At 44.9% G+C, this 12,914-nt stretch overlaps 1 protein-coding gene across 2 annotated transcripts in view; it reads left to right on the top strand.

The window, feature by feature from the left end:
- Ptprt (protein tyrosine phosphatase, receptor type, T) overlaps positions 1–12,914 on the top strand; it is a 718,198-nt gene that overhangs the window by 162,564 nt on the left and 542,720 nt on the right. For both annotated transcript variants that reach the window (XM_013010741.1, XM_013010740.1), the window contains exon 6: positions 3,283–3,576. In XM_013010741.1, coding sequence (XP_012866195.1) covers positions 3,283–3,576 — 294 coding nt within the window. The remainder of the gene's footprint in view (positions 1–3,282; positions 3,577–12,914) is intronic.

Raw genomic sequence — 12,914 nt, 5'->3', positions numbered from 1 at the left:
AAACAGAAGGGTAGAGTCCCAGGTTTTAGACAAACATATAAACATAAAAGAGGACAAAGAAACCAAGACTTCCGGAAGGTTTTTGAGTGACTCCAAAAAGATGTTTGGATAGCATGTCCAGCATTGATGAGCTGGCTGTCAGAGTGGTGGAAAGACCACAGGGCCCTGAAATTTGTCAGGAGGTGTACCTTCCTCTGTAGGGGTTTCCATCCCCTGACAACCAGCCCACCGAGGCCATCCACCAGTGGCTTTAATGAACCCAGATACCCTCCTTGGCACTAGGATTTTGGTGGGACTTTTAAGGTGGGAAAAGGAGAAGCCACACTTGGAAGGACGGAATCTTGGAGCCCATTGACATACTTAATACAGTTAGGAAATAGACCAGAGAGGATAGAAGGAACAAAAACAATGCCAACAAACCAATTCAGCTCCAATGGAAAGCTGAAGTGGGACATCATGGTGACCAGAGAAGAGCGAGTCAGGAGACATTGTGGGGTGTGTAAGAGGCGAGAGCAGTAAAGAGAGAAGCTGGTCCAGTGTGTTAGCCAGCCAGCCACTGTCAGTGATGGATTAGTGACAGAGACAGGGCAGAGGCCCAATTATTTAGGGTCTAGAAGGGAAGAAGGTGTCAGCTAGAGAAGTAGGTTGGGAAATGTAAGGTTTATGCTCACACAGAGGGGCAGGCAGGGAGGCAGGGACAGAGGTTAGACTGAGAATGACCCATTGGTGGTGTAGTCTCAGGCCAAAACAGTCCTGGCATTCCCGGAGTGTCTCTGTCCTTAGGGAGAATAATGGCAGCGAGACTCAGTGGAAGGGTTGTCATCCAGCCCCTATGGCTCAGACCTCCCCAGGCCTTTGGCCAGAGTCTCACAGTAGCCTGGTACCAGGGCTTTAAAAGATTAATTGAGAGACTGGATAAAAGAAAGAACATCACCATAGGAATCTCAAGTCCACTTAGACAAGTCCACTTAGTTTAGAGAATCCCAACCAGCTATGGAGAGGAAGAATGTACAAGAGGAACCACTGATCCAGGATGGCTGGCCCTGGAGAGGGAATCTAGGGGAGGATGGGGGTGTGGTCCCTGAGACCCTGCCTGCATCTCACTTCTCAAGGCACAAGTCTGTCAGCAGGCGTAGAGACAATTTAGTGGGAAATGATCTCCAGTCTGGAGATTATCAGCAAGACAGAGAGAGATGGACAGAGAGATGTTGCTGATACCAGACAAGAGAAGTTAGAGGAAATGGCTAGGAGATTTATAGCAGAGAAGGAATTAGTGGGCAGTGTAAGACAAGTGTGTGTGTGTGGGGGGGGGGAGGTTGGAACAGTGAGGCTAGGAGGGCTTGGAAAGGGGTCTGGAAGGAGTATCAGTGCCACATGGGAGTTAGCCTACAGAGAGAGCGCGAGAGAGGAGGGCTTTGGTCCTGAAGGCTTGGTGGGGAGGAGGAACTGCTGAGAGGATGGGAGGGAGTGAAGTGGGAGAAGGGGCTGGGACAGGGACCACCCAAAGGAGGAGCCATAGGAGGAACTGCTGAAAGGAAGAAGGAAAGGGCAGGGCAAGAGCTGGAGTGGGAGGAAGAGCTGAGGGGGCAGCTGGAGCTGCCACCAGAGTGGGAGGGGGGAGCTGGGGCGGGGTGCTGGCTGGGGAAGGGTTGAGAAGTCATAGGCAATGGCGGCTGTGGCAACGGGCAGCAGGGAAGGCAGGAGGGAGAGAGTTTGAAGACAGTTTGGCCTAGAGAGGTAGAATTTAGTGTGTAAAGTATAAGGGCATAAGTAGAATGGCAGAGAGAGAGGGAGAGAGTGATTTTTAGTCTGGAAGTAAAGAGAGAGTAAAGAAATAAGAAGTCCGGGATGTGCTCTATTTTCCGAGCACTCACAAGAGTTGTATAAATCCCAAATAATGATGGGGTTAAAGGTGCTGTTAAGCGGCCATTTAGATTGGCTGTCTAGGTCGTAATCAAGCCATGTTCAGTCCTACGGATCAATGAGGCGCCTGAGCTTGAGGCCAGGGGCCAGGTGGAGAGAGAGCATATTGGTCAGTATGCACCCCATGGGGGAGTGAGATGGGATCTTAGACTGAGAATTACTCACGGTGACGTGATCTAAGGCCAAAACAATCAAGGTGTGCCCAGAATGTTTCAGTCTTTGGGAGAGTGTGGTGGGAGACAGTGGTAGATTATCACCTGACCCCTGTGCCCTGGAACCTCAGGTCTGAGTCCTCAGCCAGTGTCTCAGACCCTAAGCCTTCAGTTGGAGACTCACAACAGCCTAGTCCCGAGGCTTTTGGGTGTGAGTTAAAGAAAAGTTGGTACTATGAGTCTGAATAAAAGAAAAGAATGACACCATAGGAATCCCAAGTGGAGATGAGTGCAGATGAGTGAAGGCCGATGAATTGGATGTGGGAGAGCCCTGGGTGGCAGGAGCCCATGTGGTGGGTCCTGTTGGTTTGGCAGAAGTCTGGACCCCTGGGGTCACAACTCTGAGGGTAAGAGGGGAACTAGCACAGAGACATTTGAGAACCAGGCTCCTGGGAAGCTTGGATGAGCAAATTCTCCAAGATAAACCTAGTTCCTGGCTAATGTACCTATGATAGAATAAATTAGACTTTGCCAAAAAACCAGGCAGACATCCAGGTACAGAGAGCAAAAAAAGGTTGATTGCCAGGAAAGGGAGAAGTGAAAAGAAGTGCAAGCTATTGTCTGAGGTGACCTATAAAACCTAGGAGGTTTAGGAGGGGCTAGAAGGAGCTAGGAGGCAGAGACCCTGGTGTAAACTTGAGAGCCAAGAGCTTCATCATGGTGGGCTAGGATTTGTGGCTGCAGTCCAAGTATCAGATAAGGGGCCTTGCAGCTGTCTAGACTCTAAGGGGCTCTTGCTGCCTTATATGGTGGTAGCTGCCCCAGAGAAGTGCCATCCCAAGGTAGAGGGGGCTGGAGGCTGATTATTTACTGCCTTTACTAAGTAGGCCTAGTGTTGCCTAGGAAGGGAGCATGCTAAGCTGTGGAAAGGGGAAGAGCGTACTAAGCTATGGGAAGGGAGCTCATTTCACTAACACAATGAAGATGATACAGTAGCTGTTGACTATAGTAACTGCAGAAATGCCAGTTCAAGTATTTAGAGATAAATCATTAAAATAGAGGATGAATGAAGTTAAAAAAAAAACAACAGGAATTGGGCTACTTGGTGTGTCTATGTCTGGAATCCCACTCCTTGTATTTCCAAGCTTGGATTCTCTCTGTAAACCATTCTCATGTAAGAATCTGTTGTCAATTCCTTGTCTTACAGAGCCTCCCACACCCATTGCCCCCCCAGAGCTGCTGGCTGTGGGGGCCACCTACCTGTGGATCAAGCCCAACGCCAATTCCATCATCGGAGATGGTCCCATCATCTTGAAGGAGGTGGAGTACCGTACCACCACGGGCACCTGGGCTGAGACCCACATCGTTGACTCTCCCAACTATAAGCTCTGGCACCTAGACCCTGACGTGGAATACGAGATCCGGGTGCTCCTCACACGGCCCGGTGAAGGGGGCACGGGACCTCCAGGGCCTCCCCTCACCACCAGGACCAAGTGTGCCGGTAAGAACCTCCTTGCGGGCGCCATTTTGACAGCTGAGGATGTTGACCTGACTGGTCTCCTTCTTGCTTTTCTGGGATGGAACATTCCCAGATTTCTCTGGTGTCCACGCATCTTCTTATAAACAGTCAAGTTGGTGTCTTGTCTTGGAGAAACCCCTAGCTGGGACCATGATTCTAAATACTATGGATTTTGACTCTATTGTGTAAAGGCTGTGATTCTGACATGATATCTGATGAGACACTGGCTTCATAGCCGTGAGGATTTCTGGTGCTGTTTGTATGTGTCTCAGGGCTCATGGTTTTGTGCATCTCAGAATTCTTGTCCCTGAGCCTTGGAGAGTTCCTAACTGATTGTGTGCTTATTTAACATTTTTCATGGAGATGACATCCCTGTGTGGTGTGGTTCTGGTGATATAGTTAACAAGTGTTTTGTTCCAGCTGTGCCCCTGAGAGTCCCAGGCTGAGCCTATAACCCTTGGTCATTTCTCTGATAGTTCCTGGTTCTTGCTTTGTCTCTGAGGGGCTCCTGGTGTTACCTATGTCATTGTGACTTTCTGTCTTGAAACAGACCCTGGGATAGTTCCGATGGCTGGGAGGTTCCTTAGTCTGTATTGCTGGGACTCCTGGCTCCCATATAAGTGTCTGGAATGGGACTTTTCCTTGATGGGACTCAAGATTCTACCATATCTCTATGGGCTTCTGGTTCCAGCTGTCTCCCTGATGTTCCTGGATGCTGCAAAAGAGTTTGCTGGCTGGTAATTTGTCTGAGAGAGTTCTTTGGCTCCAGCTATATCCCTGAGGCTTCCTGGCTTTGACTGCATTTCTAATAAGGGACTGTTGGCTAGGGCTGTAACTCTGAGATGTTCTGGGCTCTGACTGGGTATACACACACACAGCTGCAATTTGTATTCTGTTTTTTCACTTTAAATGACCATTTGCCATAACTACTTTTATATATACATGAGGGAATAGAGGCTCAGTATTTTAAAACTTTTTGTCTAAGAATTGGCCAATAGCAGTTAAAATTTGCACTCAGGCTGTCTGATGCTACTGCCCTTGACCTTTGGTCACACCATAGTGGATACATGGGAAGGTGAATGCCATTGTCATGACAGGTGGACCTGGGGCTGCTGCACTGGGATGAGGGATGGGGCTCAGGGAAGCAGGCAATATGGCCACCCAAGAGAAAAGGAGTCACTGGTAGCTTCCAGGTACGAGAGGCAGTGAAGAATCCATCGGTATGGCTACATGGAACAGAAAACAGAGTATAGCACATCACTTCTTCTGTGATGTGACATATGTGCTGCTAAGAGCCATTAACTTGTGCCACATTATGCAATAAAAAACTACAGGGCTGTCTTCCAGACACCAGAGATTCACATGTCTCTAATTCTAGCTACTTCGGAGGCTGGGAACTGGAGGACTGAGGTTGGAAGCCAGGCCTGAAGACTCCATCTCCAAAATCATCATCAGTAAAGTGATGCTGAAGGTGTGGCTCAGGTGACAGGGCACCAGGCAACAACTGCTGGATTTCTTTTTTGAAATAAGGCTGGGGTTTCCCATATTTCATCAGCTTCTCCTTAAAAAATATCAACCTAGCATACATGGTGACACAGTTGTACACATGTCGAATGGCTAAGAAATATGTAAATTATCTAGTACATTTGACTAAGTGTCTTAAGAAAGATCTGAAGTGGGCTTGAGGGAATCAGAACGGTTGCAGCTGTGAGTTGTCTAGAAGGACTCAAAGAAGGCGGTTAGGAAGATGTAGTCGCCAGGCACCCAAGGATTTGGCTCATAGCCCCTGACATGAACTAAGGGCAGTGTGTTGGAGGGATGTGTGCCTGCGTGTCCTGTGTGTGACTCAGTTCAACTGGGTAAAGTTTCCTGCTCTCCACTAAGATTTTCTATGCACGAAATCCTACATAGGGAAGTGCAGAATTTGCATTATGCTTAAATCAATCCCTCAGAGAGGACTTGTTTTGGAACAAATTTAAGTGTTGTGGCAATAGTGGCTATATAACCATTGCAAAGTCTCTCAGCAGGGTTACAGGTAGGAGAGGGAATATTCCATGCTTGTAACTACTTCTTTGAACGTTACTGAACGACTTTGATCAACAGAGATGCCATTTTCTTCATTATTCACAAAAGAGGCCTTTGGTAAAATTCCTCATTCTGGAACCAGATTATGGAGTTTACTATTTTGAAAGGACATAAGGGTAGGTTATTAAACCAGGTAATACCTTATCTGAGCTTTGCAATGCCATAGTCATCTATAAAGATAATTGATTTGATTTTGCTGATGATTCCTCTCTCCTTCCACAGGGTAAATGTGATGGTTTTCAGGGGGTTTGATCTTTATAAATGATATTCAAAGTACTTTAGCAGCCCCTGTGGACTTCTTTCTGATGAACATATAATACATTTAGAAATTCAATCACAAGATGATTGTCTCAATAAAAATCCACAAGCTATTGCAGACAGTTGCCACAACTGTGTAATGGAGATTTTACATGTTGAAAACACAATAGTCTATCACTATAAAAATTATGAGCTAGCATGCCGCTTGCGGTATTATATTACAAGACATGTTGGTGTATAAGTAAGTTACAGCTAAAACCTTGAATAACCCACATTCTACCAAATGTATCATCAAGAAAATAATCTTCCTTCTCTCACTGCCACTGATGGTAGAATGTTCTTTTCTTTGTAATTAATTTTTAAGAGCATTTCAGGGCTGATACTCATTTGTGAATGTTCTTTATTGGTGTTAGTTGTCTGCGTTTTCTCCTCTTTCCTATTCTATTATTAATCACACTGGAAATGTACTCATTATTTTGCAAAATAGAAAAATGAGGGAGTGTGGGGTGGGGAAGTTATAATTTCTGCCCAGAGGGATTTAGAAGCTGGATAAAGAGTCCAACAAAACAGTAGAAGAGGTGAAAACATACATATAAAGTCAGGTATTGAAATAGCATATGTCACAGAGGAAAACCAGGTCATCATGAAAAGAACAATACTCCTGGAATTATCTAAAGCGGAGCTTTCCCAAGCAGTGGGACCCCTTGACCAGCATTATTAGTGTTGCTACATAGTGAATATTTGTGCTTACCCCAAATTCATGTGGTGAAACATAAACTTCAGTGTGCTAGTATTAGGAGGTGGAGCTTTTGAAAGGTGATTAGGTTATAGGTGGAATTTATACCTTTAGAAAAGATACCCCAGAACCAGGTGCTGGTGGCTTACACCTGTAATCCTAGCTACTAAGGAGGCTGAGATCTGAGGATCATGGTTCAAAGCCAGCCCAGTCAGGAAAGTCCATGAGACTCTCATCTCCAACTAACTACCAGAAAACTGGAAGTGGCACTGTGGCTCAAGTGGTACAATGCTAGCCTTGAGCTGAAGAGCTGAGGGACAGCACCCAGGCCCAGAGTTCAAGCCGCACAACTGACAAAAAAAAAAGATACTCCCCGCCAAGGATCAGCATGGTAGTTTATACCTATAATCCCAGCTACATGGAAGCAGAGGTAGAGAGATCACATTCTAAGGCAGGACTGGGTAAAAAGTGCGAGGCAATGAGACCTTATTTGAAAAATAACTAACGTTAATAAAGGGATGGGTGCAAGAATCAAGTAGTTGAGGGCCTGACTAGCAAGCTCAAGGCCCTGAGCTCATTGACAAAAGTTGAGAAACAGAGAAACAGAGAGATGAAGAGAGACCCCAGAAAGTTCCCAGGCTTTATCCATGTGAGAACACAAGAAGAAGATGGTTCTGTGAACCAGGGAGATGGACCTTCACCAGATTTCTAATTAGCTGGCATGTAGACAGTTAGGACTTTCTAGTCTCCTGAACTATCGGAAATCCATTTCTGTTGTTTTATAAAGCAGCCAGTTTGCGCTATTCTATTCTAACAGCTCAAAGGAATTAGGCCAAGTATCCTAGGAACTTGTCAGAAATTCTGACAGTGAGGCCTAAAGCTATGTTCTTGAAGCCCTCTGAGACACATCCCAATGTACCATGCAACATATGTGCCCCCTTGGCAGTATACTCATTTTATAACTTGACACTTACGGTAGCTCTGAAAGTAGGTGGGAGAAACACTGAGACAGGATTACCAGGGAGAGGTCCCACATCCTTGAAGTGCTTATAGCCAAGGCTCAGGACTGAAAGCACCCCTCGCTACATGGTATGGTAGAATTTTGGCCCTGGGAATTGTTTTTTGTGTTTTGATCACAAGAGTCCTTTACAGGTTAGGAATGGATGATAACTGTAGAGATCAGACTAAAACAAGTGGCAGGCTCTGTCCCTTCTATCAAATGAATGTGTATTGAGTCCCTTCTCCCTCCCTGGCACTGGTGAGTGAGGACAGAGACCAGGAGCAGGGAGAAGCATGGTAGTAGTAAGTTAAAAGCTCAAGTAGACCCCAGGACAACAACTCAGCAAGGGTATGTGGAGTTATATTTTACTTCTGCCAGGTCTGACAAGTCACTGGTCAGGTAGATCCTTGGGGCACAGGATGAGGATCCAGCTCTTAAGCAGTTAGTATTGGTTATTATTACCAATCACAGAGCATCCCATAGGAACAATTAGAATTCAGAGAGAGCCAGTTACACTGGAATCTAGGCAGATTCTCACAGGAGTCCAGGGGTGTGGGGATGGGAGAACAGAGGCTTAAGTTGACACCTCAGGGTCTGGTTTAGATGATTGAGAGTTGAGCAGTGGGGCTGTTTTCTGAGATGGGGAAGATACAGAATGGGCAAAAGAGTCCATTCTGGTTTTAGTGTTGTATTTGAAAAGATGAACAGCGGGCAATGGAAATATGAAAATATGGAGCTCAGAATACCCCAGCGGAACTTTGGTTCATGAGAACTACCTGATTTCATCTGGACTTTAGGATCAAAGGGACTTCTTACTACTGAGAAAATGCAATTTAATTCCGTCTTCATGCTCCATTCATTCCTTATTCATTATTTTCTCTCTCTTCTTCATTCTAATCATTCATCATCTTGCCGGAGATACAGGCCTGAGGGCAAAGGCAATAATGTATATCAAAGTGTTTTGAAAAGCTCAAAATGCTCTTTAGATGCCTATAATGAAACAAACCATTATTTGTTGCTGCTTTCGATATGGCTGTTATGATTATGAGTCATTATATTAAAATAAGAAGGCTTGCTTGTCTGTTTCTCAGGATAGATGGGGCTGTAGTAGATGGACATTTTCTTTTCTTGGTTTGCTTATTTGTTGCTGGTGTGTTTGTTTAGTACTGCTTAGGGATCTAATTATAATCATTTATTACTCTTTATTATCCCATGGGATAATCCTGCTGCAGAATACAATGTTCATAGTGTAGTCTGGACCCAGGGATTTTCTTGTCTAGAACATGAAGTGGTTTTGATCATCCCATTCCCAGCAGCAGGTGGCCAGGGAGTGGGGCCTGGGGTGTTTGGTCAGGTGTTTGGCCAGGTGTTTGGTCTTGGGGAAGCTGTGTGGTCCTCACCCAGCTCACTTTGAATCTTGCCTTCTGGCAGGACCATTGCAGACCATTGCTAGTTTCCCTATCCAGTATTAGCATGGTTAACATAAAACTGAGGAGGAGATCATAGGTAGAGGATATTCATTAGCAAACAGTAGGAGCAACATCTCATAGCATCAACTATTATCTAGAGTTGACCGGGAGAACAGTGACATTGAGAATGGTTGCCAGGGTGAGTAGCAGGGAAAGCAAGTGGAGATGTATTCATAATTGTATGATAGACAATAATATAGGCAGTGTGTTGATCCATGTTGGTCCTGAATCTATTGTGTAGGCCTCCCTTTTAATGTCCTTATTACCTGCCTGTTGGTCATTAGACATCATGTCTGCCTCCATGGGATCCTATGGATCCTGGTTTTGTGCCTGGATGCATTTCTCCTCATCTTAAAAACAGTTCTTCAACCTACAGTTGCCTCTCTTTTTTTTCTATTAATAAGGTTTTTTATTGTGAAAATACCGCACAGAGGGGTTACAATTACATGAGCAAGGTAATGAGTGCATTTCTTACCAAGCATTATTGCCTCCTCCTTTGTTTCCCCTTCTATCCCTTCCCTCCCATATCTCCCCACCCCGCCGCCAAAATTGTAAAGTTCGTTTTTTCAACATAACGTCTTGTACATCTCATTGTTGCAATGGGTCTACCTGTACCCCTATTTAAACAAGTTGCTTTTTCCCTTCCCCTCCCCAAATTATACCAACATCAAAGACAGTGAAAACAGTTCCCTATCTCTTAAGCCCTAAAAACCTCTTTCCTTCTTCTCTGAAGCCCTGCTTGAACCAGACCCCAGGCAGGCAGTTCCCTTTATGTTTATCATTACAGGATCACACATCAATACACCAACCAAGTGACTGCTCCTCCCCCAGGGGCTTGCTGGCTCCTGCAAATCAAAGACCCCTATGACTGCAAGCCTCCTTCCTTCATGGCTTCACAGAGTTCCAATTCCTCGCCTAAGAAACATCCCTGCACCACCAGAACTGCTACCTCTGTTGCTGATTTCTGTCCCCTTTACCTGAGGGCTGATTACACGTTATATTTTATTTACATATTTACGGGTTTCTGCTTGAAGTGATATGTATGTCTAGCTTTCTCTTTTCTCCAGAGGGATTTTTTTAAAAAAAGGCCAAGTTCAAATTGCCAAGTTCAGTGAAGTGAGAGCAGTCATTAGAATTTAGTGAAAGGGCCATGGGCTTTAGAGCCAAAGAGAATCTGACTTAAAAAAAAATTCAGCTGAGGCATTTGCTAGCTGGATAATCTAGGGAGATGGGGGGATGGGGTGGGATATAGCACTTTAATCTCTCTGTGCCTCAGTTTCCTTTTCTTCCAGGTAAGGGAGATAAATGTAGAGATTAAGAAAAGCTTCCTTATGATAAGGTGTATGCTTAGCAGAAAATGAAGAACCTAGAAACCCTTTAAGGAACATAACTTAGAAAGAGAGTGTCAGAATATAAAGAGATTTCCTTACTACCACCCCCCCACCCCCATTGCATTAGAGAACCCCTAGTGGAGAAGATTTCTCCACTGTCGCATGCTCAGACAGTGGTGGCTCAGCATAGAAGCTGAGACCCCTGCAGAGAGGATGGGACACTTGTGGCTGGGCTGCAGGGAGGATGAGATATTGGTATTTATGGCTGTGCAGGTATCCTGTGATCTGTGATGTGTGACCATGGAAGGGTTTAGTGGGATGGAGGGGAATTGTTCTTTTAGTGAGTCTATCTCTAGACTAGACCAGAGAGCATTGCGTGCTAACCAGAACCTTCATTCTGCACGGTCAAGTTCAGAGAAAACCAGGAAGAGGAGCCAGACCTGAGCCCTTGCAGGGGTAGGGTGTTTGTTAGCATCCTGGGATCCTCTCTGTGCTCTGTAAAGGGCCTGCATGCAAGAGCAGGGGAAGAGAGAGAGATAAAGGAGTCATTGAGAGGCTGCAAAGCAAGACCACATCACTGGCCCCATGAGAGTTTTTTGTTTTTCTTCTCTCATTTCTCTAAGCTTCGGCTGTACCAGAGCATCACTCAACTCTGAGCTCTGACCTAGAATCAAACAAAACTTTCTTGTCAGTGGTGGCAGTATAGGACATCTAGGTCTCCTCTCTGCCCCATCATATAGTTCAGGTGAAATGATCCAAGAATCCTAAGGGAGTGTAGCAGGATTAGCTAATAAAAACCATCCTGCCATCCCATCCAGAATGAAGTGTTATCATCAGTAGACGCTAAAGACCAATGGAGGAATCTTCCAGAGCGACCAGGAAGAAAACTCTCCTGTGTGTATTCCCCGCCTGCCTTCCCCCCAGGACCCCCCGCCCCCGCCCAGTGCTCAGAAGAACACTGCTGTTAGAGCACTGAGCCCAGACTAATGGAAAGTACAGATAACCAACTGTGCCCACTGCTTCCTCAAAAAGACAGGGACACTGGTTCTGCTCACCCCTGCTTGCTTTCTCTACTGCTCTGCACTCCTTTCTTCACCTATGCTGTAGGACTATGGGGGAAAGAACAGAAATGAAGAAGAGGGAAGCCTGATCTTATTTCAGTTTGTTCTAGTGCCTCTGCGTGAACCAAGAGGTGTCTGTGAATAACCAAGCACCAGCTTGGCTGTGAGATGTTCTTGTTCTCTTCTTCCTAACCTCTCTCCATTCCTATCATACATGTCATGTCTACAAGGGATCACTTTAAAGACTCCATCTTTTGGTCTGTGAAAGAGGCCAACAAAAGGCAAGGCCTTCAATCTGAAGTCTCTCATTAAATTTACAGTTTACAACTTCAAAGACTTTCTCTGCCTAGTTATAATATCTCCTTATTGTCTGAATGGACCCTGGTGCTGGAGAAAGTGTGAATCTCCAGTTGGGTATATCTTGACGCGGTTTCTGGGAAGGCCATCTGGGAAGGCTTCTTGTAGAAAGTGGCAGGATTAAATTATTTATTTTTTATTTTGTGCCTGTACTGGGGTTTAAACTCAGGACCTGGGCACTGTCCTTATTTACTCAGGGCTGATGCTCTACTGCAGCTCCACTTCTAGATTTTTGGTGGTTAATTGGAGATAAGAGTCTCAGACTTTCCTGCCTGGGCTGGCTTTGAACTGTGATCCTCAGATCTCAGCCTCCTGAGTAGCTAGAATTATTTGTATGAGGCTACTGGTATCTGAAAAATTGCTTTATGGGGTGTATGAAGCCTTAGGTAAAATTCCCAAACTACAAGAAAAGCCTTATTAAACAACCTCTTACACTTAGATTTGTTTGTCATGTCATTCTCCCTAGAGAGTGAGGGGCTCCAAAGAGCATATCAACAAACACTTAGCCTGTCTTCCTAACATAGAAGATTGAGATTTGAACAAACTGAGCCACAAAGAGGCATTGATAAAAATAAAAGCACCATTTGCTTATTTATCACTCTAACTTGATTTTTTAAAGGAATATTTTAAAATTATGGTTAACAACTCTTATAGCTATAAAAAACTTCAGATGACAAAATAACCAAATTAATAATTATAATAATAAGAGCAGTAGCTCTCATTGTAGCTATAAGGTTTTTAAATATCTTTGTTTTAAATATCTTAGAATTCATGAAGGACTTTGCCTGGAGGTAAATGGCGAAGTCCATATACTTGCCCAAGTGGCCTAACTTGGAGATTGATCCCTTACTGTTATGGCTACAAAGCTCCCCCGATTTCTAATAGGAACCCTGGAATTCAGCATCATGAGCAAAGCACAATGCACCATGACCAAGTGAAGTTTTACCTCAGGAATATGCTGATAAAAAATCCTGAATATTAGGGAAAAAAACTATTGGTGTAATGCCTTTCATTAGTAGGTTA

This window comes from Dipodomys ordii, unplaced genomic scaffold, assembly GCF_000151885.1.
Source record: "Dipodomys ordii isolate 6190 unplaced genomic scaffold, Dord_2.0 Scaffold13, whole genome shotgun sequence".
Classification (NCBI taxonomy): Eukaryota; Metazoa; Chordata; class Mammalia; order Rodentia; family Heteromyidae; genus Dipodomys; species Dipodomys ordii.
This window is presented reverse-complemented; position numbering and strand designations above follow the sequence as displayed.